The sequence below is a fragment of the Calonectris borealis genome, chromosome 1 (assembly GCF_964195595.1).
Source record: "Calonectris borealis chromosome 1, bCalBor7.hap1.2, whole genome shotgun sequence".
In the NCBI taxonomy this organism is placed as follows: Eukaryota; Metazoa; Chordata; class Aves; order Procellariiformes; family Procellariidae; genus Calonectris; species Calonectris borealis.
The window spans coordinates 39,146,972-39,174,071 of NC_134312.1; the positions used below are offsets into that span (position 1 = coordinate 39,146,972).

The following is a 27,100-nucleotide window of genomic DNA, read 5'->3' on the forward strand; positions in this document are numbered from 1 at the left end:
CACCGAGACGAGCCATCTTCCTTACTCACTCTCATCAGGTATTTACAGACATTGATAAGATTCCCTTGAGCTTTCTCTTCTCCAGGCTGAACAGCCCCAGCTCTCTCACCCTCCAAGGTTCTCCAAGCCCATAACCATCTTTGTGGCCCTTTGCTGGACCTGCTCCAACATGTCCATGTCTCTCTCGTACTGGGGAGCCCAGGACTGGACCCAGCACTCCAGGTGCGTCTCACCCTGCTGAGCAGAGGGAAAGGATCAGCTCCCTCCACCTGCTGTCACCACTCTGCCTAATGCAGTCTAGGATGCTGTTGGCCTTCTTTGCCGCAAGAGCACGTTGCTGGCTCACGGTCAACTTGGTGTCCGCCAGGACCACCAGCTCCTTCTCTGCAAAGGTGCTTTCCAGCTGGTCAGCAAATACCGGTACATGGGGTTACTCCTCCCCACAGGAGTGCAGGACTTTGCATTTCCCTTTGCTGAACTTCAGGAGATTCCTGTTTGCCCATTTCTCCAGCCTGTTGAGGTCCCTCTGAATGGAGCACAACCATCTGGTGTATCCGCCACTCCTCCCAGTTTTGTGTCACCAGCAAACTTTCCGAGGGTGCACTCTGTCCCATCGTCCAGGTCATTAAAGATGTTAAACAGTATTGGTCCCAGTATCAACCCCTGAGGTACACCACTAGTGACTGGCCTTCAGCTGGACTTGATGCTGCCGATGACAATCCTCTAAGTCAATTTTCAATCCAGCTCACAGTCCATTTATCTAGTCCATAGTTCAATAGTTTCTCTGTGGGGTTGATATGGAGGACAGTGTCAAAAGTCAAGATAAGGAACATCCACTGCTCTCTACTCATCCATTCAGATACCATGCCATTGTAGAAAGCTATCGAGATTGCTCAGGCATGAGTTCCCCTCCTTAAATCCATGCAGACTGCTCCCAATCACCTTCTTGTCCATCAGATGTTTGGAAATGCTTTCCAGGATTATTTGCTGTATCACCTTTCTATAGACTGAAGTGAGGCTAACTAGCCTGTAGTTCCCTGGATTCTCCTTCTCACGAGCTCCTTGCTCATCCATGCAGGCCTCCTATCACCTTTGCTTGGTTTCCTGCACATCAGGATGGACCATGCTTGAGCTTGGAGGTGATCCTTGAAAATCTACCATCCCTCTTCTCTCCAGGACCACATTTCAAGTAACTCTTCTAAGCAGGTCCCTGAACACGTCGAAGCCTGCTCTCCTGATGTCCGGGGTTGTGATCCTGCTATTTGTCTTGTTCCCTCCTCGCAGGATCCTGAATTCCATCAAACCATGGAAACTGCAGCCAAGACTGCCCCAACCTTCACATCCCTGGCCAGTTCTTCCTTGTTTGTAAGTATGAGGTCCAAGAAAGAACCTCCTCTCATCAGCTTATCGATCACCTGTGCTAGGAAGTTATCATCAGTGCACTCCAGAAACCTCCTGGATTACTTGTGCAGTGCTGTGCTGCTCTTCCAGTAGATATAAAAGTGGTTAAAGTCCTCCTGCGGACCAGGTCCTGCAAACGTGAGGCTTCTTCCAGATGCTTGAAGAAGGCATCATGTACTGCTTCTTCCTAATGGGGCAGTCTGTAGCAGACACCCATAACAACATGACCCACATTGGTCTGCACTCTACTCCTGACCCCTAAGCTTTCAGCTGACTGATCATCCCTCTGTAGGCAGAGCTCCATGCATCCCTCCTGCTCTCCCACATGAAAAGCAACAGCCTCTCCTCACCTTCCCAGCCTACAATCATTTGTAACTGCATAAGCAATTTCTCCAGTGATAAATTAATCCCAAATGTGTTTCACCTGGAGTACTTACCAAATTCACAATTTTTAAAGTACCCTTTTGATGCTGATAGATGCTTCAGTATTCATGATCAAATCATACCCAATACCTGTAATGGGCTTCAATAGTGCTTCAGCACCGAGTGAGAACTGGATAAGGTTAATCAAAGCCAGGTGTAGCTCACCCTCCTTCTCAGAAAAAAAAAACAAGGCAGTAAGTGTTAACTGGACTTAACCTTTTGGGGAATTGGCAAGTAGTTCTAGCACCTGAGCTAACAGGTGTTCCAATTATTTCCCTTTTCTCCTTCCGTGAAAGGCAGAAGAACAGATTTTAATTTGTGTCACAAACAAGACATTCTGTACGCTAAGGCTGATGTTCCCTGTTTTCACTCGTCTTTGAGCAAAAAACAGTAAGTAACATCCTATATACAAAATCATACTTCTATTTCTCCGTCAGCCTCAATTTTCAAGATTTAATATCCTTTTCCTTTTAAGTAATACGTTTAGATCTTATGGGCAACACACTACAACGAGATATTATCTAGGGATGACTGGCCTAGAGGGAATGAGGGAAAAAAAAACCAACCTGTTTTGCTCTACATTTCAAACAGACCATTTTTGTTTTAGTGGCCATTTCCCTTTCTGGTGTTGGCTTCTCCAGCTTAACTTATTTCTGAGCTATGTGCAGTGTTTGTGAAAAGTGAGCCACTGCTGAGATGCCTGGCAGAGTCCTGACAAGGGCCCTCTCAACTTGCAGCTTTTGGCTCAAATGCCCCAAGAGAATAAGACAGAAAATACCTATACACTGACATTTCCCTTTTCTGATGAAAGCTTTTGGTACAAACAGGTTTGGATCCTTTCTTATAAAAATATTAAAAACACTCTGACCCTCTCAAGTGTTAGGGAACATAGAAAACAGCACAAATGTTTTTAAGACAGGCTCTGATACGATACTGGAAACCCTGAGGATTTCAGTGTAATCTGCCACATCCTGCATTTGCCAACCAGCTGTAGACTGCATTTCTTCAGTATAACCCTCTACTGCATCCCATGACTATAAGGAGCATATACACTGGACATCACCAGAGTAGAAGTCCGCATGATGCTCCAACTTTGCAGGCAAGGTTCAGAACACAAGAGCAAATGAGGATTTTGACTAAAAAGAGTCCTGCTACAACTGGATATAAAGCTTAAATGCTTTCATACTTCAGCGCTCTCAGGCTGTCTTTGGCAGACAACCTTGAGTGTCATATCACACAAACTATCTCCTGAAGTTTAAATATAATCTTACCTCTCTTTGTTGCTTGGATTTAGTTAAGACAGTTCTACTGGGGATATGTTGAGGTATTTTTCTTCACTGGATTTATTTAAAAGCTAAAATTCCACTGGGTTGTAACAGCTTCGTCTTGAAATTTAACGTGCACGGACAGCAAACCTGCAGGAGCTTCTCTCAACAATAGCAGGCTTATTACTTGCACTGCATTTTTAAGCCTTAAATGGGAAGATGATAGGATAAGCACAGGCTCACATACCGCATCTTGGAACACACAGTATCCATTAGACTCCTGTTTGAGGATCATCTATTTCAAAATCTCCTGATTTCAAGCACATACCAGTCCACCATTTGGCTAACCAAATGTTTCATGGCATGAAAACAGCTCGAGTCCCGCATATATCTAGAGTAAGAAGGTCATTTCGGCAGACTAGATGAGCACTCTGTTTAAGAAGCTTGCCTATGCTGACAAACCAGGCAAACTTCAACCAGGCAAAGGATCCAGCCCTGTTTCCAGGCCAACAAACCACACTAGGAGGTGCATGCATGATAAGTTTCTTTCAAAAATATACCTGGGAAATCCTTTGACATTTGTGTCTAGATCACAATACCATTTGTTCTGATTCTCAGTGTCAACTCAAAATGTCAAAATTTCTTTTGATTTGGAGTCCACACTTATTTGATTTTTTTCTCACAGCATCTTGTCAAAGCACTGGCTTGCAATACTTTCCGAAAATAAAAGTTACAAAGATTTCAGCTGATAGCTTCCTCACCTTTTCCCCTTACAAACAGAATTACCATCTCCAATATTAGCAGAGCTGAGTGTGCAGCTTATGGACAGTTCCTCTATCTGAAGACAACCATAGTGATCTCCTTTATGGGCGCTGTTAAAACCAACTCCTAGAGGAAATGACCACTATTCATTAGGGACAGACCTACTTTTTATTCAACAAGGACTACTGGGATGTACTTTCTGCAACACCCAGCTATGCACTGTCTTGAAAGCAGGTGGTCATGGTCATTTAGCTGTTCCTCATAGGTTGGCAAGTTAGAGAGGATGTTTGTTACGGATGGGGAGAACATTGAAAAGTAAAAGGTCACTGGAGGGGAACAAGGACGTTCAAGAGGGCATTCAATTCTTCCAAGCATGCACAAATAGGGGCTTTGGCAGTTGTGGCATCCAAGACTACACTGGGGGAAAATCAAACAAAAACCAACAAGTAACCCCCCTTGTAACTGCAGAGGAATTTATCTGTGTTAGTCTTCACTATCTGCATTTACATTTTACAAGCAATCACACAAGTTCACTGCTACTATTCCTAATTTGATTAATAAAAGCATGTGCATTTTAACAAGCATTGGTTCTCCAAAACAGACTGTTCTCTACAGCCCATAAACCAACTCACTGATCGATAGGGGCCCACTGCTATGCTCGCACTGGGGTATGCGACGGAGGTAAAATCTTGAGAGCAAAGAGTAACGCAGTTTATCACTTTTACAGGGAGCACTTGGAAAACAATTTCAACTGTCTAGTGAAATGAAAATTAGTTTCATATTTACATACCTGCATTGTATATGTACACTTTTGTGTATACATCGATCTCATGCCCACACGCTTAGCTGGGTAAGTGACATAAAAGACAGTTTTGGGCAGCAGCTATGCTTCCAGCAACGCATAGCACAAAGGACCGACCACCTCTGGAAACACCTCTCCCATTTGGTCCACTTCTAAAACGGTGGCTCAAAAGGGCTGGAATGAAATCAGGTAAACATTTAGGAATATCTGTAAGGAGATGAGGAGAAAAAGAATGCCCTGACAGTTTTATACACTCAGTAGGAAAGGACAGGGGGGTTGGGAATTTACTTTGGTTTGTAGGTTTACTGCACAGTTTGACCTGGCAAATGCAAAACATGTCCCCACGGAGCTGGGGCTGCTCCCATGTGCTGTGGGGAGAAAGCTCTTTCTAGACCACGGATTAATACTATGCTCTCCTGTAGCTTAATCATCTCCCCTCTCAGTTCCTCTACCTGAAATTTGGGAAGCGGGGACAAAGGTGACCGAAAGGAAAAGTGCTCTGAGGAAATGAAATTAATCCCACAGGATTTCCTGACAGGAGAGTCTTTCAAGGCACTCTGACATGTTCTTGGGGCAAACCCGCTATCACGCCTGGCAGTCAAGGCTCAAGCGATGCCTTGGCGTTGCTTCATGCTTCAGTGGAATGCATCGCTGTGCTTCTCGGGGCCTGGCCATGCAGCCAGCTCTGCCTACTCCCTCTCCTCACAGAGAGAAGGGGGACATGCTGCCTTTTTATGTATTTATGCTTTTTATTTATTTTACATACATGTGTTTAGAGAATATCTAGATATATAAAATGTATATAATTATATATGTAAGAAGGAAAAGTAACAAGAAAGGGTCAGACTGCAAGGGAAACGCAGGGTACAGCTGCATGAATGAGAGCAAACAAACCCAAGCTCACCCTGCTCTGCTCTATCTGCTATAGTGGATGGAGCTACTTTTTCTGTCGATTTTAACAGTATTTTTAATTCTCTCCTAATTTTACAGCAAAGGTTGACAAAAACAAGGACAACTAATTAAGTGGTTATAAAAGAAAACTATATAAAGTAAATATTATGAGTAAAAATAGAAAAAAACAATGATTTTCGATATTTTAATCCCTGCTTTACCACTCTGAAAATCTTGTGCAAACATGAAAATGTGTACAAATATGGATGTTATCCCCAGATTTCAGCAGAGCAAAATGAAAAGATTTTGAGCGTCTTTGCATTACGGAAAACTCTAGCAGAGTAAGGCTTTAAAAAAAAAAGTCACTGTAATTTCCGTTTTAGGTTTGTTAAACAGTCACATCGTAACATTTAATTGCATCTTTTTTTAATGTACTTTCTTGCTACATCCAAAGTTGAGACATTTCTCAGTAAAAGAAGAAAAACATTTCCCATAGTCACAAAACACTTTCAAAGCCTCAAGTGACAGTACAGTTTCAGTGATAAAACAATACGGTTTTGTAGCACACAATTGCCTCTACTGCACTCTATTAATTCTTGCCCACTGACATTACAATCACCCTCTGCATTGTTTGTATTTTAATAAACCTCTCCAGAGTCTGCTTTTAATTAGGGACATATATACACATACCAAACTCCTGGTTCTTACTCTTTTATTGGATAATTTTAGTTAAATTAGTGTTCAAAGAAGCACTGAAAATTCCCACTCCATCTAGCAAGACTTCCTCATTACCACCAAAAGCTTTGATTTCTACAAACCTGCTTACAGTGTCCATCACTATGACTCAGCGTATCTCAGAGCTGAACTTTAAGACCATAGAGAATACAAGGAAAGGAACTGTTATGTTGTTGCATCTGAGTACAAATCCCAGGGTTTTGGGTTTTTTTGGTGGTTTTTTTTGTTTTTTTTTTTTTTTTAAAAAGTTTAAAAAGTCTTGTTTCTTCTTACTTCTTGGACCATAAAATAGTTCTTCACAATGGGCATACTGTTAAAGTGCTGCCATACATTCAAGCAGTATAATGATGCCGAATCTGTAACTCGCCAGAAGTATACATCCAACCAGGTGCTGCATCCCAGCTGCCCCCTTCTCCAGGGGCCTCTTGGGCAAAGCCGAGCTGGCTTGCCAACAGCAGCCCAGTTGTGGTCCATGCCCATCTACCAGCAGGTGCTGAGCACACGTCAGATGGAAGAGCAGCTACCAGCTCCCTCAGAAGGGGGAAAGGTGGGAGCTCAGTGTTACAGCCAGAACAAACACCACCTCTGCATTTGAACTATGTCTAGTAAAAACATAAAGCAAACTGTCATTTTATTAGACTTAATTAATAATTTTGTGAAGCCCTGGAAAATCCCTGTTATGAAAAAAAACTCATGGGGAAATAGGGGACATGCTATACAATAAAAGGAATTCCTTCATTACTTTAGTATATTGACTAACTGGATTAACCATAATCTTTGCAGAAGTAAATGCAATAACTCTTACCTACTTCAAAGGTCTCTTCAGGCCACGTTTCCACTAAGTCTAATCAATGTTTATGTCGCAAAGATTTTTGTACACTACTCATATAAAGTTATGGGCAACAACTCATAGGCAGATGTTGTTTCTAAGGAAGCATACAGCTTCTGAGAGTTCAAAATGTAGCTCAGAAAACAATCACTGCCACCATAGATCCTTCAGCCTTATAATTTGCCTCTTTAAGGCCGTTGTCTTTTTTGATGCTGGACCCTTGATAATTTTGGTCATTTAGAACTTCAATTTTTCTTGTTTTCCAGACTTTTCAAGCTGTGCAATGCAACTGCCATCTCTGACATGAGAAACTATGGGAAATGACAAATGGATATGACATGACAGCTTACCTTGAGCGACTTGAGTTCTCAAGGAAACAATGTTCTCTACTGATTAAGAGCATTAGTAGCGCTTTTTATCCCATAATTATCTTGACATAGTATCCCTGCTATCCAAAGCAGCTTTCCTTGAGCACCAGCCGGGTTGAGCCACAAGCTTGCAGGAAGCCCACTAACAAACTTCATGTTCTGGAGCTCTTTCTGACCTCCCTACCCCACGATTATAAGCCAGCTTCATTACGCAAATATTCGCTACTAACATGACTGCTTTATCATAATGCATCAAGTACGTGTCTCTCTCAAAAACAGGGTATTATGAAGAAGCTGGAACAAACATTCAGTGATTTAAGGTTGCTCTAGAGAGCACTGCAAGCCACTCAAGCCACAGCACACTGTTCTGCAAGTAAGTGGATTTTTAGGAACTGAGTGATTTCTTTCTTCCCAGAAGGCCTGAAGACTTTTCTTAAAATACGTCAAGTGTATGCATGTGTGTACACCCACACACGAAGTAATTCATGGCAGTACACAGGACACAACTACAGAGAGACCTCTGTTAGTGTAAACGATTTCCTTCTTTTCTGTGACCACAATCATAGAAAGACATGCTACAAGTTGCAATTTCAGACTATTTGTATCACACGTAGTACCGGAAATTTCTTGCATTACCATGTCTCAAACAATCCACACACACTTGCGCACATGTGTATAAATAAGATACTGTATCATTTTAAAGCCCTTCCTGAGCACAAGCATACCTTGAACGACCTCATGAATAGTTAAACATGCAACTAACACACAAGAAATACACTGAAACCACCAAAGCAAATTCTATCAGCCAACCTCACCACGCTAAACGCAGCTCCCTGCAACCCAGGCATCTTCCTTGCAACATCTGCTATTCCATTAGAGCGGCACAGGGAAGCCACGGGGGGAGTGACAGCGGATGCTGAAGATCTGGCCCTATATGTTTGGGTTTAATTCTGAAAAGAAAAGCAATCTCCAAGCAAGATATGGGCATGGATTAACCCATTTAAAGCACTCCTTATAACCACTGCTTGTAACAAAGTCCAAGCTGGAGAATTTGCAGCGAGAATGTGCCCCTTCAAGTGCACCAGCATTACTATTACTTACAGATCTCACTGTGTTAATCATTAAGAGCCTGGAAACTCATGTTGAGAAAGAGGTACGATAGCAACACACGGATATATTCACTGACATTTAATATAGTCACTTTGATTAATTATTAAATCTCTGCAATGAACTTGGTGCTTGAAGTGGCTTTTCAAAGGGTCCAGTATTCCCATTAGCAAATTAACTTTACTCTCAACAGTTGGCATTAGTTGCTTGGAAACAATTACATTATTTGAGACATCTAAACACACTTCATTTAATCCACCACCCCCAAACTGGTTTCCCCAAAACTGACAGAGTCATTCCCTGTTCAACAGATTTACATATTTTTGGTATTGCCCACATAGCCTGACACTAAATTTTCAAAAATAGCATCTTTGCAATCACTGAACCTACACTTAATTTCACCCAGTATGCCCAGCCATTTTCAAAGTCAAAAGTAAGAAGCATGAAGATTGCTCAAAAAAGACAATTCAAATTTTACATATTTTATATATACAAAAATATATAAATAAATATATCTCTCTCTCGCAGACAAAATTTCTACTCAGGCACAAACACATGCAGACAAATATAAATTATTCAGGCTAGCCAATCAGTCAGTACAGGAAAAGGTAATGAATTAAAACACCAAATATATCTAAGGTAAAAAATATAATAATTGCAAGGGTTTTTTGTTTCCCTTAATTCAGTAGGTGTCTCTAAAAAAAGAAAGTAATTTCATACAAACAGCCAATATCTAACCACTATTAATTAGACAAGAAAAAAACTTCACAGCTACGAGCATTTTATGACTGTAAACAAAGAGTAAATATATCCTGCTGACAAGAATAATTAACTATTGTTGATTTTCTTCCTCATCATTTTCAGCAAAACTTTATTTTTCCTATAAACGTTTTAAAATGCACTCTTCCCTAATTCTCAAGAAAGTACCGGTTAGGTGAGCAAGCGCGGGATCTGATTTGACCCAAAAAGGCTAAAAACGGGAGCTGCTGCATTGCTGGTGCCCACCCATTAACACGGCTTTTGGGAAAGGAGACGAGGGAGAACTGGGGCTGGGCAGAGGCAGAGAAAGCCACCTCAGCGCGGGACAGGCGCCTGCCCGCGGCCACCCCAGCGGCTGGGACACAACCTTCAGCCTTCGCTTTGGGAGCAAAGCCAGGAAGCCCCACCAGCCCCTAGCACCACCTGAACAGCGGCAGCTCGGCCTAACACCGATGCACGTGGATCTCGAGCTTCAAGCAGGAAGAAAAGCTAGAAAAAACCCAGGCCTAATTCTTGGCCCATAGTCCCTCAACAGACCAAGATAACAATGTGGCTGAGATATCGGAAGGAAGCTCTGGCCTTCTGCTGGACACTGTTCATGTCTTCTATAGCAGTGCTCCAAACCTGTTATTTAATTTTATATCATTCATCAGTCTTACTTGAGGGCTACGTGGGCCAGTTAGTTTAATTTTGTAGAAACAAATCTGATTCCCTCACATTTTTTGACATCTTGGTTTCAAATGAAATAAAGCAAGGAAGTGAAAACAAGTCTTCTTCATTCTCTACAATAGTGGTGGCCCCACTGATGGCTTAGTAAAAACAAGGTTTCCAACACAAAAATGCTGACACATTATTTTTAGGCAGCTTTAAGTCTTAGAATATTTGAAAAACAAGTTGTAGACAGAATGACATTTTTAAATAATCTCGTAATTCTGCATCTCTGCATGGCTCCTAGAGTTAAAGGTTATCCAAAAGTCACAAACCTTTTCCCCAGAGTAGACTCACAATCTTGAGACTGACACATGCTGTTCTGTATAGAAAACAATACACAGAGGGGGGAAAAAGCCCATCTATTTGCATCCATTTGGACACTTCATAAAATCCTATGTAGACAAAACTGTTCTTAGCCTTCAAATTCATCAGCATGTCAAGATAAACCAAACACAAAATATTTTGTCTTCACTAGGACTGTATCTGTCGTACCCAAGATGGTGGCCTGAGGCCAGACTTCGTGCTAAGGAAAACAGTATTTAAGCCTGCTAACGAGCAGAGATGGGCCTGGAAAAAGCATCCTTTAAAAGCCTCCTCCAAAACCCAGTGGAAGCTCCTAGGCACCAGAAGATGTTTCAAGGCGTCTCCCCTTGCTTCTGTAGAAGTGCAGCCTCCCATCAGAGCAAGAAAAAGCAGAATTAAGTCACAGAATTAAGTTCTGGGATCCTCCTGGCAGGGCTGAGGGTAGAAGTGAGAGCGACTCTCTGCCCTGCTCAGCATGGGCCACACTGTCCTGTCCCTGGCACCTGCTCATCCAGTGCCTCTGCTCCCAATTCCCACTGTAAACAGCCAAAATATATAGACCGACAGTAAAATTTTAAAAAGTAACACCAAAAAAAAGTAAAAAATCCCAATTTTCTCCTACATTTCAATCTTTCTTCCAACAAATGACAAGATACGATTTGCTTTACTATTTATCAGCAATTAGTAAATATTAGTAAAAGAAATTGCTGGTGTCCCCACATGCCAAGTGCTGTCCATCAGATCATGTGCAGCACAGAAGTATCTACCCCAGGGGACAGACAGGCAGCCTGCTGGTGGACAGGCCTGGGAGGGAGATGTCCCCAACACATGCAATACGGAAGAATGCCTTCACATCGATTAAATATTTATTTTCTTATTCCCTATGGCAAAAATACAGAGCTGGGGAAATAATTTACAGATAGAAACCCAAAGATGTTTGAAGTGGTCATAACCCTTGAGGACACAGGAACTTTGCCTGTTACGGAGGTTGCTCATTTTTTTCCCTTCAACAATTCAAAGAGGCTTGCTGCGTGGAAATGCAGCTTATCTGCACTTGAGGAGCAGCATAAGGGGATTTTGCACATGCTGTTCTCGAAGTAAGTTTCCGCTCAGAAGTAATGATTCCCAAACCATACATGTACACACACACAGAGAAATATTTGAGTCGAAATTTCAACATCAAGTTTTTTTCCCCCTAATAATTGCTCTCACAGGAGAAGCTCAGAGGAAAGAGCGCTCATGCCCCCCGCCCCAACACCACCAGGACCTTCACATAGCAAGGGCTGTCACTCAGTTCTGCAAATTGCTTAAGTCTTAACTGCAGACACAGAGACCAAAGCTTCGTATCTTTGTTCTCTGCATTGCGACCTTAAGCTCCAGACTTAAGTGATTTATTCCACAGTGACTGCACCTCAGAAGTCCACTTTGTGGCAAGTTCTTCGGGTCTTGCTTTTCACACATCTGAAGAAACAACACTGAGCTGCTCTAGCAGAAAGATCAATAAAAACACACAGCTAATCTTTTGCCGCTTCCAATCTTTTACACCCTACCAAAAAACCTCAAGCTGTCACTTACCCGCGCGTGCATTTTCTGTGTACACGTACAGACGTGCTTACCTCCTGTCCAAAACTCAGTCTACAACTTCAGCATCCCCACTGGCCTCCATATCAAAGGAAGCACACAGTCGTTTGCTGGGATTCTGTAACAGTAATTGGATTTCATACAGTAAAAAGCAGCAATCAGGTCATCTCTAAAGCTCCACCTGAAACCATTTTCCTCCAAGTGAATAAAATAAATAAATAAATAAATAAAAATCACTGTACTTGACAGGCAATTTAACGCATTTAATATTTACTACAACACATCTATCTACTGCAGTTTTTGCTTCAGTGGAACAGCATTTTGGGGTCAGCATTAAATAAGCTTCACTTTTTTCTCTTTTTTTCCCCTTTCCTTCTCCTCCCGCCCAGCAGTATTACAATTTAAAACGTTATTATTAATACAGGTTAAAATTTTAAATTCTAAGTGAAGGCTCATGTATAAAAGATATTGGCAAGAATAACTGACTTTTTCAAAGAAAAGAAATCAGCAGTAAACTGTATTAATCAATGATTATTGAATCCTGTGCTCCAGGCTAGTGGTTCCTGTCAACAGTGGTCCTTCAGACCCACGTTTTCCACTTCAGCTTTAATGAACAAGGTTGAAATCATGCGTTGAAATGAAATAATGCAGAACTAATCAACTGGCTTTGTTTTTGAAGTCTGAACAATTTCACTTGCGAACCAAAATGAAATAAAACCGCGCATGCTTACAAATTATCTTAGAGGAAACAATCTGAGGATGCTGATCTCTGTCAAAATACCCTTTTATCTCTGCCAGAAAGTGGAACAGAGTACAGAAACACAACACAAACAACAAACATGTGGAAGAAACTCTTAAAATTACTGTTTTATTCTACCCATACACACCATTTTTTTTAGGGTTCACTGCTACCGACCCTTGTAATCTAACCTCCGCCAGTGGGGCTACTCACGCTAATGGAGTTACTCACAAGCCCGGCATTTGCAGGACCCAATCTTTGGCTGGCCTACAGCAAGGCACAGCCGAGACAACATAAAACCTCACAAAAACCACTGTCAACTCTACAAATCTGCTAGATAAAATACACACCAACCACGAAAAGTGCAATCACTGCAGACAGATTTTTGAGAGCTTTGTTTTCCATGCAGCAGCTATAAATAAACAAACAAATAAATCTCCCCATGCATTTTAAGATGCACGGAAAAAGACATTAAAAACCAAGACCACAATCTCTGAAAAAAACAGCTGAATTTGCAGATCCAAAGGCTATTTGAACTTTACTTCCCCTGCTTCTTCCCTGGACAGCTTCCTATTCACATTTTTTTTGACCTAGCCTTAAGTTAAGGCATCCCCAGCAGCCTCAGATCCATCCAAAAGGCAGGCCATATACACCTCGAGCTCTAGACTATGCTGTCACATCGACAACCAACCATCCTCCTCATTTGCTGAGCAGCACATACAATTCTGTTTAAATAAATAAGTAGAAAGAGCAGCTGGCAGTCACAATTTTAGTAACTTGTGCTTTTTAAAAGAAAAGCACATACTGTAGACCACGAGCAGGAGTTTTCCGCTTTGTATTAATAAGACACACACCTATGTATCCATCCTTTCTAGTCTGAAAGACTAGAAAGCCCTTGCTTGCATGAGGGTTTAAGTGACTGCAGATGGGATATGTTACCTTCCTCCCCTTTGCAACATGATTTTATTTTATGACAAAGCTGCAAGAAAAATCTTTCTTAGATTGCAAATTCAGGGGGTACTGTGTATCACAATTGTATTTTCCAAGCACTTTAAAGGACTTCAGCATATGTGAAGAGAAAGGGGTGCCAGGCTTGCAATTTGGAAAATTAACGAGATTTCCACTTTGGGAAAATAAACAAACCAATAAAACAGGGTCACTCAATTGCCCAAGGCCCAGTTGAAGAATTAAAGAACTATATACATCAGTAAAGGGCGGGGGAATGATAAAAAAAAACATGCCACAGTACACAGTGGGCTGAATGTAATACCAAAATACCAAAATGTGTGTTCTCTCATTTAGATATCATCACCTAACCTCCCCCTCCACGCTGTGTCCTTGCTATTATATTAGACTGGACTTCAAAAATGGACAAATTTTCCAGATTCCACAAGCTGAAATTAGGAGCCTACAGACAGATAAACCATCCAGTGATCTTCCGGGAAGCACTCATCATTTCCAATCACTACAGTAATCAAAAGAAAAAATCAGGACAATACACCTATTAAACTATTACAGATTTTTAAATATTGCTGGTTTCTCAGATTCTTTTTTAATTTTAATTTAGCTGTCCATTTAAAAAATACAAATTGCTACCAAGAAAATATGAACAGTAATTATAGGAACAATTTCAACTGTTTAAAGCAGTTAAAATGAGCAGAAGTGATCATGAGTGTTTATTAATTGCATTCTATAGGTTACTCAAAATCAAGTTTAATTTTTTTTCTTATTTGTACATGTCCCCGTATCAGTTAGTGGTAGTTTACATATATCTAAGGCCATAAAGCTGCTGCTACTTATCAACCATTAATTAATCATATAAGACATACTTACCAAGTCATCAAGACTTAGAAGACATTTTATCACAAAATAAGAGATCACTGACCAAAACTACATTTTCCTTACCTGCAAATCCACTGACAATTTACCAGTGCATAAAATACTAACATACTGAAGCTATGTAAGAATTTGTTCCAAGCAATTACTTTCACAGAATTTTAAAAATTGTCTTAATGAAAAATTGTGAGAAAGATAGAGGGTTTGAGCATTTTTCATATATTAAAGCTGTTTCCATACAATGGAGCAGTGTTTTACCTTGGCCACCTTCTCTACTCACATTGACGTAACCTCCTGAGTAATTATGCCACCAGCACTACATTTTTATAAAAGACTTAAACCAACAGCTAATAAGCTTCTGTCATTATCTATGAGGAAGAAAACAACCTACTGTGAATGGACATGTGGCTGTAAAAAGCCCAATTATCCATACAGCACAAAGGACCACCAACGCCAGGCTGTAACTAGAACGGCGTTCGACAGTTTTGCTCAGTCTCTGGAAACAATTTGCATGACACAATCTGCCCTACAAAATCCACAGCCGTTCAGATTCATTATAAGAGCCCAAGTTCAGAGAAGTAGTGAAAAGAAACAAAAGAAAAGAAACTTGAAAGGAGCACTGTTTTCTACCGATCTGAGAACAAACCACAAACACGGAATTGCAGCACACAAGTACCGGTTACAAAGTGATAATGTTCAGTGCTTTCTCCATCCCTTGTGATGTGCCGAGGAGTGGTGGCATTTCAAACGGATGGCCGTACTCCTTCCAGTAGACAAACCTCTCCCTCCCTATCTCCTCCACTGCTCGTAGGGCAGAGCTGGGTATTCCCTGCCTGAATGAGCCAGCAAAGATACGCACATGACTGGGAGAGCAGAGGAATGTTCCCAAATCCACTGCCTGTCTAAATATACTTATATTTTTGTAATTACGTTTAGAGTATACCAAGAAAAATGTAGCAAATCATTAATGCCCTAAGCTTGAGAAGGCTTCTTTCTTTTTTCCAGGCAGGGTATGGCACAAGTGAATGGCAACAGATTTAGAAGTGCTGGGGATGTCTGCATAACTCCTCTGGAAATCTTCTGGGAAGCCCAGGTGAAATATGGGTCAAGTTACACAGGGAGCGTTTCAGAAACTAGCAAAGCATCACTGAATTTATAGGGACTGCAGAGAGGCCAGCAGATCCATTGTCTTGCTGCGCTCCACTTCGTTTAATTATTGACGAGCAGTTATAACCCCCAGCCTGAACAACTTTGGTCTCCCCATTTCAGAAGTCACTCGTGTCTCCTTTTAGCAATGAAAGGGAATGTAGTATTTTCATGACAAGCCACGCGAAATTCTATCACCACCCAACGGAAAATCCGTGTTCCTGCTTTCCAAATTGTAAATGCCACCAGGCATATTTAGGTTTACTGACAACTGGCCTGAGCACTGCTGCTGCTGCTGCTGGCAGTGCTCTGCCAGAGATCCAGGCTCCCTCCCAACTTTCCTTCACCGGCAACTTCTCCTTTCCCCTAAAATAGGCTGTCAGATGCAATATCCCTATCAGACAGCAAACATTCCTTCTCATTTCTGAGCATTCAGCGCTAATACAGCTGGCACCGCAGCTCCTGCCGTGACTCATCTCTGAGAGGGCCCTGTTGATTACACAACTTCAACGGGGTTCCTACAAATGGGGTGCAGGTTATCAGGGCTTTAAATTATTTCCTACTATAACCTGCAGAAAGTAAGGGCAAAAAGCTAATATCACTCTGTATTTAAAATATGTATTTGTGTACCATTCATTTTTTACTGCATTTATTTGTAATACATTGAGAATCCTTTTTTTTTTTTTTTTTTTTTTTTTTTGAGAGATGCTACCAGCTCACAGAATAGCGACAAGGTGTATTGTTGAGCGAGGAGTTTCCCCCTCTGGGAGGGACAGTGTCATCAAAATAACATAGACCTGAGCTGCCACAGAGCTTGTTAAACATACCCAAAGGAAGCATTTGCAAACAAATCTGAAAACACAATTTACTGCGTTAATACTTCAAGTGGTATCTGTGTACTTTTGGTTTCACTTTCTTATTTGTAGTTTCATTCAAACAGTATTTCCCCCAGTCCTGTCTTTAATCTCTCTTTTCTCCTTTCTGCCTTCCATAGTCCTTCCTTCTTCTCCAACCAAAGTTCCCTTTCATAAAATCACACATAACTGCGCTTGGAAGGGCTCTCTGGAAGTCCTCTGGCCCAAGTCGCCTGCTCAGAGCACGGCCAGCTTTGAAGTCAGATCTAACTTAAATAGGTAGATCAGGGTGCTTGCAGCCTTGTCCAGTTAAGTTTTGAGTATCTCCAAAGAAATTTCTCACTGTCCCATAAATATCTTCCCTTCCATCTTCTTTGCCCTCCTCAACTCCACACCCAAGCATGTACACACAGGTCTTACAAGCACCAGGGCTACACCTACAAGCCTAATTTTGACACCTGGAAAAGCATCTCTGATGGCCTATCTCCAGTGTCAGCTTTACGCAGAAGACGTGGTGTCCGTGTGCCTTACGCAGGGGCTCCAGATTTTATATTGTGTGGGATACACCTCCTCTATCACCCTGCTGTTCCCGTTCAGTTTGGCTCTTCCCTTGGCCACCTTTCCAAGGATAGTTCTCCTTGAACGTCTCTCATCACCTGTTCAAAGTGCCCAGGGACAGCAGAAAAATAAACTCAATTCCTCCCTCCTCTGTCCCACAGCTGCTCGTGGTGCTCCCAGTGTCAGCAGGGGGGACTGTAGTAAGAAATGCACTGATGTGCTACAGGTGTGATCAGATCCTATGGCCACTCACCAAAATTTACTTCTGCCATCTTAACACCAAGGAGATTTTGGTTCATTTATAGCAAGTATTATGACCATAACCTGCAGTTATGAAATTTCCACTGCATGCTAAAACCCAAGGTCCTGCTGCTCCATATTCTTTACTACATGCACACACACACACAATTAAAAAAGCAAACTGCAAGCTGCAAGTGCCAGATTTAAGCATTCCTAGCAAGCCTTAATTTGGCCTCCTTTTGCATATGCATTACAACACAATCCTTAATTACCTGTTCTCCTGCTTATTCACAAGACCTTGTCTCATTTAATGCCCAGAATAAATGATTTTAAGTATCCAAAACATAATTCAAGACTTTGTTTTCCCCTCATCGCTCAAAGTGTAATGCCATGCCTTAGTTCCCACACACTATTCAAGCCCTTCTCTCTGGACAGACATTAATTTCTTCCTGAGCTCTTCTATGGTGCTCATCACTATAGCATTCGAGAGCTTAGCAAACACTAATTTACTTTCATAGCATACCAGTGAAGGAGAGGTACCATTAGCCTCATTTCACAGGTGGAGAACTAGAGCACAGAGAGATTATCATCGAAGGTATGCAACAATTTAAAGGTTGCAGCCTGAGATGCCTTACGGAAGAATTTCCAGAGTGGTTAGGCCTATATAATTTTTTTATATATACAAACCATACTTCTCTTGGCATGCTACAGCAACTTGTGCCAGAACTCAAGCTCTACAAATTCAAGCTCTCACGTCAGGGAAATGAAGGATGAGCCCCGACGGGAAGGGTGGTGGGAAGGCAGGTACAACGCTGCACCGGGACTTGGCGCAGCCTCCTCCCAGCACTGAATCTATCACAAGTACCACAGCAAAAATGAGCAGGTAGTCCTTCATTAAGGACTCATTAAAGAGAGGCCAAATTAAGGTTCTATAGGCACCCTTAGTTCTACTGCTTTTTAAATTTGGAGTACGTGTCCTAGAACTGCAATAGCCTTGCACACTGATTTCTGTATAATTTCCTGGGTTTCAGAGGCAAACTAGAAAATACTCTGAAAAATATCGGTAGTGTTCAGGTGCCCGGGTCATCAGCAGTCTGATCATCACGGACTCCTGAGCCCAGCCACAGCACTACCCCTGCTTTTTTCTGCTGAAAAACATTAAACAAAGTTTCCTAGTAATTTCTGCACATACGGTGAGGACTACCAAATTTGCCTTATACAAATACTATCTATGGTAAACAGGTGTTTATATTCATGCTGATGATTAATTATAGCTGCTGGAGTGCCCTACTGAAAAAACACAGCAATCATTCAATAAATGTTTATAAACTCATCAGCAAGGGACTTACATTGTTGTTTCCTTCTTCGTTCCACTAATTGCTTTAAGTTTTCCATTGGAACTGAAGGCCAATATTAAAACTGACACCTCAGTAGTTGCTTTTACCTCTCTCTCTAATCTTGCTTCATGAAACCTGATGTTTCATTCACTTCACAATATCCAAGGGGAAAAAAATAATCGCATCACTACATGTTCACAATATAAACTGATCAAGTCATGATTAAAAACATGAACTTACACATCATTTCAGGAAGTAGGAAGTCCAAGTCTCTCTAAATGTCATTGTTTGAACCTGAATATCATATATTCTAGATATAATAAAATGTAAAGGGTTCCTAATTCTCAAAAACACTGGAGATACAACCTCATACCAGCAGCCACTATAAGAGGAGAAGACCTATAATAAACACATTTCTTGAGCAGGGACAATCAAGATTTTTACTTTAAGAAATCAGTAAAGAATAGGACTGGAAAGTAAAAGAAAAGAAAGTAGCACAGAAATTGTACACTCGTAATTGCTAGCAGGGAGAAGTGTTTATGCTTCATGCAAAGAATTAGATAACTCAGGTCTCATTATTTCAGTGACATAAAATAAATAAGCTGGTTTCCCTCAAGTAACTCTAAAGCAATGTTTTACCGTCCATGCTCTGGGCTGCCCCAGGAGTCTAAGGGCCACTTGTAGAAAAGCCACAAAGGGTCATTTAAAAAAGTAATCCTGTTGCTTACAAACTTAAATTGGCTGTTGCACCACTGCATTAGGAAAAAAAATGTGGCTTGTTTCACGGATAACGAAAACGTTTCACCAAAACTGGCACACACCTGCCCGGCTACAAGAAACACATTGCTCCAATCCTGCGGGGAATGCCACAGCCTCGGGTGCCTCACTGACAGACCCCGCGACCGGGTATCACGCTAGTGCACATGTAACAACAGCAATTTAATTATCTTTGAATTTATATAAACAACATAATGCGGCTAAAGCCACTATTCAAACAGCTTAAGCATCTACAAACACAAGCCCCATCCCAAGGCTTACATACTTGTAACTAATATAAAACAGAAAAGGAGTAAAATAAGATTTTAATATATGCATATTTCTTATGGGCTTGGAAGACCTAAATAATTTCATGGGATGCTCAAGAGCTGCTAACATTCTCTTTTTTATAACCCATTCCTACTGGTTTGCTATCTATAAAATGAGAATAATATGTAATTTTTCTCCACCTTTTGGGTTCTTCTAGAAAGGATACATTCACTAACGACATGACGAACAAGATGGTAGATAAACAGGGTCACCTCCAAAACACACACATGGTTCATCAGAAGTCAAGCTACCCTTTGCAAGAGGATGGTTGTCATGAAATACAAAATTGCACTTGATGGAATCACCAACTGTTTAAAAAAAAACTCAGAATCTAACACACATGAAGGTGAAAAAACAACAGAAACAGCATGAGGGTACAACACTTTGATCTAAGGAGTGCCTGAAACACAACAGTCACTTGCTACCACTTTAGTTTCATTCACAAATCTCTGAATGGGAAAATTGATACTGTCTGTCCCGGCAGTAAAGCTCAAATACAGTTGTCCTATTTATCACCATGCCTGGCTTGCAAACTGACAACTGGACGGTGGCCCTGTGATGACATGTCTCTGGACACGGGCATCTCATCCTGTTCCTGCTGAACTCGTGGTCTTGGGGTTACCCAGACCTCCGGAAAAAAGTGACTTACGGAAAACAGACACAAATACTGAAGAATTGTAATACATTAATGAAAATCTTTAGGGTCCAACAATCATGGAACAGTCATTAAGGAGAAGGAAGTAAGAAGCTTTAATAAATTTTACTTATTTAAAAAAAAAGATTATTTTGTTGTGTTTTCAAGGCCTGCCATATTCTCTGCTCAGGTTACCAAGCCTTTTTGCTTGTAGCCTGCAACAAATGTATTACCTTTAGTTTCAATGAAAGCTGACATTTTACTGTACTGACATGACAAGATCTGGGATCAGAGGAGAACCCCCCCCACGCGCGCACACACACATCCAATTAAACAGGAGAATAGCAACATGCACTCTTTGTAAAATGAAAAGCGGTTGTCCTGCATTCCTCACCCTTAGGATCAATTAACATCTCTGCAACCTGAGCTAGAGATATTCAATGCCCTTGTCACCACATTACTCATAAAACCACTAACTCTTTTACAACCCCAATCAAATCTATGAGACTGCCGCAAACAAGAACTATTTGTACCAATTTACGAAATGGAGAAAATCTTGTCAAGAACGATGCTGCTACTGACTGGAGCATTAAGAAGCCATAGGCATATCACTTCCCTCGGTCTTTTGTCTTAGTGCTATTTCTGTAGCAAGTCTCTTCTATCACTATTTAATACAGCTTTAAAGCTGTATGGTTATGAAATGCATAGATGTTTGTCAGTAAGATTTTGGCAGCTGAGGGAGTTTCTGCACCATAACATTGAGTCGTCTTGGAGAATAAGCCCAAGTGGAGTTTTTCTGCTGACATCATCCCAAATAGCATATCCAATATTCATTTTAACTAATTATTCCCCAATTTCAGTCAACAAAGATGACATCTTCAACTTGGAGTTATATAAAACTTTCAGTTTTTGCTTTTTGCCTTATTTACGAGGCTAGGAGCCAAATACCTTACCTTCGCTTTCCAGTGATGACACAGGGAGAGAGATGGGACAATTAATGGAAAAAAGGGAAAGATGATCACATGCATTTTGGAGGCAAATTCAAAGAGGTTGATTGTCCTAAAACTGAGGAACCAAATGATTTTCACACAAGAATTGTGGAAGAATTAATAAAGGGCATCACAGAGAAAAACAATACATGACTTTACTGCAGATACACTATGGCTGACTACTTTGTCTAAAATATCAATGCTCTTGTCAAACAACATATACCAGGCCTTGACAAAGGAAAGAAGAAAATTATTTGTGGGACTCGGTGTGATTAAATGGAACATTTTAAGGTCAGGGCTAAACAAATGGGACCTTTTGCCTTAGTGGGAGTTTACTAGTAGAATTCTTTAAACATTGTTTTTTGGGATCATTCTTTAGTATTTTCATTGCATCAACACAGAAAATAAAACTTTGTGCCAATGGACTATGCTGCTGACATGCTGGGAGGAACAACATACAAAGAAGAAGAACCAATGAAAACAGAGTCTCTTTCAGGAAGAGATGGATGACAGAAACCAGAAGTAACACAAATAAGACAAAATTTAACAGTAAGCTTTTACAGCAATGCTCTCTGGACGTGCATGGGCAGATCATGACAACCACATTTTGTGTGACCTGCGAGGTTCCAAAATCAGTTGGAACAAACCCAAACCCTTCCAAGCATTTTGCAAAATAAAAGACTTGGCACCGAAATCAGACTGGGGTGAGGAAAGGAGGAGTTCGTGTTTGTTTTGGTCAGAGGTGACCAAATCAGGCTGGATCCCAATGTATTGGGTTTGCGTGGCAAGGTTTTGGTAGTGGTGAGGCTACAGGGGTGGCTTCTGTGAGAAGCTGCTAGAAGCTTCCCCTATGTCCAACAGAGCCAATGCCAGCCAGCTCCAAGATGGACCTGCTGCTGGCCAAGGCCAAGCCCATCAGCAACAGTGGTAGTGCCTCTGTGATAACGTATTTTTTGGGGGGGGAGGGCGGAACTGCACACCACCTGCAGCAGTCAGAAGAGAGGAATGAGAATATGTGAGAGGAACAGCTCTGCAGACACCAAGGTCAGTGAAGAAGGAAGGGGAGGAGGTGCTCCAGGCGCCAGAGCAGAGATTCCCCTGCAGCCCATGGTGAGGCAGGCTGTCCCCTGCAGCCCATGGAGGTCCACAGTGGAGCAGATATCCACCTGCAGCCCGTGGAGGACCCCACGCTGGAGCAGGTGGATGCCCAAAGGAGGCTGTAACCCCATGAGAAGTCTGCGCTGCAGCAGGCCCTGTGGCCCCGTGGAGAGAGGAGCCCACGCTGGAGCAGGTTTGCTGGCAGGACCTGTGACCCCATGGGGGACCCACGCTGGAGCAGTCTGTTCCTGAAGGATTGCACCCCGTGGAAGGGACCCACGCTGGAGCAGTTGGTGAAGAACTGCAGCCCTTGGGAAGGACTCATGTTGGAGAAGTTCATGGAGGACTGTCTCCCGTGGGAGGGACCCCATGCTGGAGCAGGGGAAGAGTGTGAGGAGTCCTCCCCCTGAGGGGGAAGGTGCGGCAGAGACACCGTGTGATGAACTGACCACAACCCCCATTCCCCGTCCCCCTGCGCTGCTCGGGGGGAGGAGGTGGAGAAATCGGGACTGAAGTTGAGTTCGGGAAGAAGGGAGGGGTGGGGGGAAGGTGTTTTAAGATTTTATTTTATTTCTCATTACCCTACTCTGATTTGATTGGTAATAAATTAAATTAATTTTTCCCCAGGTCGAGTCTGTTTTGCCCATGACAGCAATTGGCGAGTGATCTCTCCCTGTCGTTATATTTTCTCCCCCCTGCCCAGGAGGGGAGTGATAGAGCGGTTTTCGTGGGCACTTGGCATCCAGCCAGGGTCAGGCCACAACCAAAAGCACCTTCCTGCTCAAGACGAGGCTGAAACTCAAAGGTCTTGGTAAATCAGCCTGACTTCAGTGAAAGGACATATGTCATTTTTGGGAGCGTTCCAGGCAGCTCTGCTACACAGCATTCCTGACGTTCAGTATCAGTCTTGGTAATAATAAGGGCCTTTATCATGCAAAGCCTCATTAAAGGGAACAGGTCCAATGGCAGTGGTGTAATGCTGCATAAGATAAATATAACTCTTTTTAAAGCGTTTTATGCAATAAGCACCAATTTGTCTGAGTAGGTTGGGCGGCAATTTCACCACCCATTATGTTCACACTGCAAAGTCGCACCAAAATGAGTGTGATGCCTGCACTACTGATGTCAGTATGTGTTTGTGTACCAAAATTATTATTTTAGTTACTCTAGCATTACACAGCACAGAAAGAGACTCTTCAGAAAGAGAAGAGAGCCGATGTTGCATGTCAAAACAAGGATATCCATTTAACTGAACCCAAATGGATGAAATGCCCAAGCAGAAAGACATCTGACTTGAGAGCTGGGTTCTTTTTTTTACCCAGGGAGCTTTAGGCACTACTGCACCTTCCTTTCATCCAGCTGTGTCCCAATATCACAGCTAATGTGGTCTTCCATGACAAAGCTTCAGAGGAGTAAAGACAGTATACCTAATAGCAGGAGCTACAATATCCCAATATCCAGGCACAGCTGGGTTGAGGACAAACTAAAGTCACCTTTTTCCTGTGGTTCCCAGAGGCGTATTCTATTTTTAACTTTGTTTTCTTTCTGTTTGATCCTTTGGTTGTTCTAATGTAGTTTCTGCATTTTTCCATTAATTCTGTCTCCATACAACAATCTACGCAATATAACAAAGGGGGAAAGAGAGAGTAACAAGCTCATAAAGTGATTGGCTCAGACAATCTTCAAATGCACTGGCTAATTGGATATATAACTCATAAACGACGATGGAGGAGGGATGGATAACAATGCCAGGGAGAGGAAACTAAACCTAAAAAAGCTCCAGCTCCGTTCAGTTGCATGAACAACAGGACTTCAATTTCATTAGCTCTGATACTTTGAAAATCATACCAATAAATATGATCTTATTCTCAAGCATGCATTCTTCTAAGCACACAAATGCAGAAGGAATAGCTTTTAAAGGCTCTGCAATTACTCTAAATTTGCACTGTAAACTGCGTAACACTAGACCATAATTAAATTAAATATTAAACATTTCATTGTCCCCATTACCTGAAATTCAATTTCAAAAAAGCATTTATAGTAGCACCAGCAGCATCTTTTCACATTGCTATAAGTAGCTACCACACCTATACAACCAAAACAGTGACACGTATAGCACACAGAAAGACCAGACAAAAGAAGCACTTGAGGAGCAATTGTGTTTGATGTGGTATCTCTATAAAGACTCCACAGCTCTAATCTCCTATGACATGTTTGGTTTAAGTAACTGCAAGAAGTTGCAAACTCCTTGTGCATGCAACTCCATAGGACTGTGCACTTTTTGACCATTCAATCTGAGTATTATGATCACTGTTGTAAACACCACTTCAAAATCTGACACACATTCATCCAGTCTGAAATACTTATGACCTCCACAGGCTGACGTGTGTACTATCCTTTTATTTTTTAAGTAGAATAAAAGGAAAAACCTATTAGATATTTGGCTCAATCTTGCTGCCTTACATTAAGTCAGGAGTTAATAATTTATTAATCAGCATTCAAGAAATCCTTATTACATGTGACAGTTTTGGGGGGGGGTTGCTTTCTTATTTAAAAAACCTTCAACAACAACAATCAGCAAGGGAAATATTTTGACATACTGCTTTGACACATTCCTTTGATTTACATATTAAAGCAAGAAAAATGATACTAACGTATCATTTTCACATTTTTCAGTGCTAAGTAGAGTTAAAATTTTTAGTTCTTGTGTAGAAGATTTTATGTTACCTGTTACAACTGTATTGCCCCCCAAAATAGGTCTTTTCTTATAAGAACTCAGTCTTAACCACATAGATGAATTATAGATTATCAGCATAGTAAATTTTCTTTAAAATGGAAAGAGATCAAGATTGTATTAAGGAGAAACCCAGTAAACAAGCAAACACTCTACATTAGTTTACTTTTGGAGTTAGTCAAGCATGGTGCACTGGGAGAAAACCAAGAGGAAAAATCTCTTGCTTCCTAATTTTCCACAGGATAGCAATACCCTGGTGCCGTAAGTGCAATCACATTCATCGCTTTGTCTTAAAACAAATGTAAGGTTCTTATAATTTATTTCAGCAAAATGGAAATGAAGCAAAAAGATACCAACAGCTACTCGCACAGTACAGAACAACAAAAAAAGTGCATCAAACTTCAGCTGTTCAACAACAGGCACAGCTTCACTGCAAAGCTTCCAAACCACTGGTCAGAACAGCAGAAACCTTTTAAAGAGGTAATTTCTGTGCACGACTGGTTCTACTGCCAACACCTCGCCCCGGGCAGGGACTGAGCGTGGCTTCCCTCCCACCGTCCCTGCAGGTACCTCTGGGCACGTCCCCTCCTCTGGGAGATGCCCAAGGCAGATGGGCAGCTCCAAAGCCCGACAGGTACAGGGGACAAACCCTAACGAGCTGCAGGGAACAGCGCACAGTTTGCACAGGGACTTCCGAGCAGGCAGTTTATTTTGGTTTCGGGCAAGCTGCTGCTATCACGTGAGCACAAGCAAACAAAACCCACCACTTAATTCTTCACGAGTGGTCCTGGACCTGCAGCGAGGAAGCAGCCCACTTGAGTTACTCGCTACTGAAAAGACCAAGTCACAGTGGAGGGTCAGAGGACTGACAAACATTAATCATCAACTCCAACTTACAAATGAGTGATTGCTGCCTTTATAGCGCTTTAAAAATATCCACTGTGCCGCTTTCCAAAGGCATCGTACAAGGGCTACCGCCACCCTATCGCTTCTCAACACAAAGTGCTTTAACAAAAGGTTTCCAGCAGTCAGACTCAATTAACTGCACCTGAAACCTTACCCGGGTTTGCAGACAGATCCCACTTACTTTGAGAGCGGCTGTGCCACTTCAGCTGCTTTGTATTGTTCATCAGCAGTCACAGAGATAAAGCCCTAATAGGAACGGATGTTTTAATACTTGCATGAGGCTCAGATTCTAGCAAGCAAGGAATATTGTTTGCAGTTTTCGGGTTTAGGGTTTTTTAAAAATCTTAAAAGCATAGCATTTATCACAGTCAAAGGAAAATGAGGTTATGCAAAATACTTACTTCGAAAATGCTCTGAGGCATAATAGTAGACATCCTCATAGCCCTCGTGGTAATCCTCCTCTGGCCGGTACTTTTTGCCTTTTCTTCTTCTCGATCTTCTTATCTGCTTGACGAAGCCCAAGAAGCGCTCCATCTCCTTCCTCAGCAGCGCCAGCCGGCAGCCCCCTTTGCCCTCTGCTTCACAAAGAGCTGTCCCAGCATGAATCAACCGCAAGCACCAGAGCAAAGCGGCAGCCTCCAACCAGCCACTCGGATACCATTAAAAAACCCCTCCCTTACCTCAGCTGTGACTAGGAAGCATATTGTTTTCCCTTTTTTTTTTTTAAAAAAAGGGGTGGGGTGGGGTGTGGACTTTATCAAATCTACTGACTGGAATATTTCAACATGAAAATAGACAAAGGAGAAAAATACTGAAGCGAAAGGAGAAAGTCAGGATTTCAAGTGGTTATTAAACAGCAGAGGACAAAGTTGAAGAGACCTGCCTGCCAGCAAGGGGAAGCCCAGCACTGAGAGCTCCCTGTCCTGTGTCTCCATCATTTGAAGAGGGGCTGGGAGGCGGGGATAGATGTTAGTCAATGGACTGAACCATATCTCAAGGCAAAACA

The 27,100-nt window shown here is 41.8% G+C and overlaps 1 protein-coding gene across 2 annotated transcripts in view; it reads right to left on the reverse strand.

The window, feature by feature from the left end:
* The window catches only part of GRIP1 (glutamate receptor interacting protein 1), a 236,293-nt gene extending 209,425 nt beyond the window's left edge, over positions 1 to 26,868 (reverse strand). For both annotated transcript variants that reach the window (XM_075149234.1, XM_075149243.1), the window contains exon 1: positions 26,496 to 26,868. In XM_075149234.1, coding sequence (XP_075005335.1) covers positions 26,496 to 26,628 — 133 coding nt within the window. In that variant the 5' untranslated portion in view covers positions 26,629 to 26,868. The remainder of the gene's footprint in view (positions 1 to 26,495) is intronic.
* Positions 26,869 to 27,100: the final 232 nt, after the last annotated feature.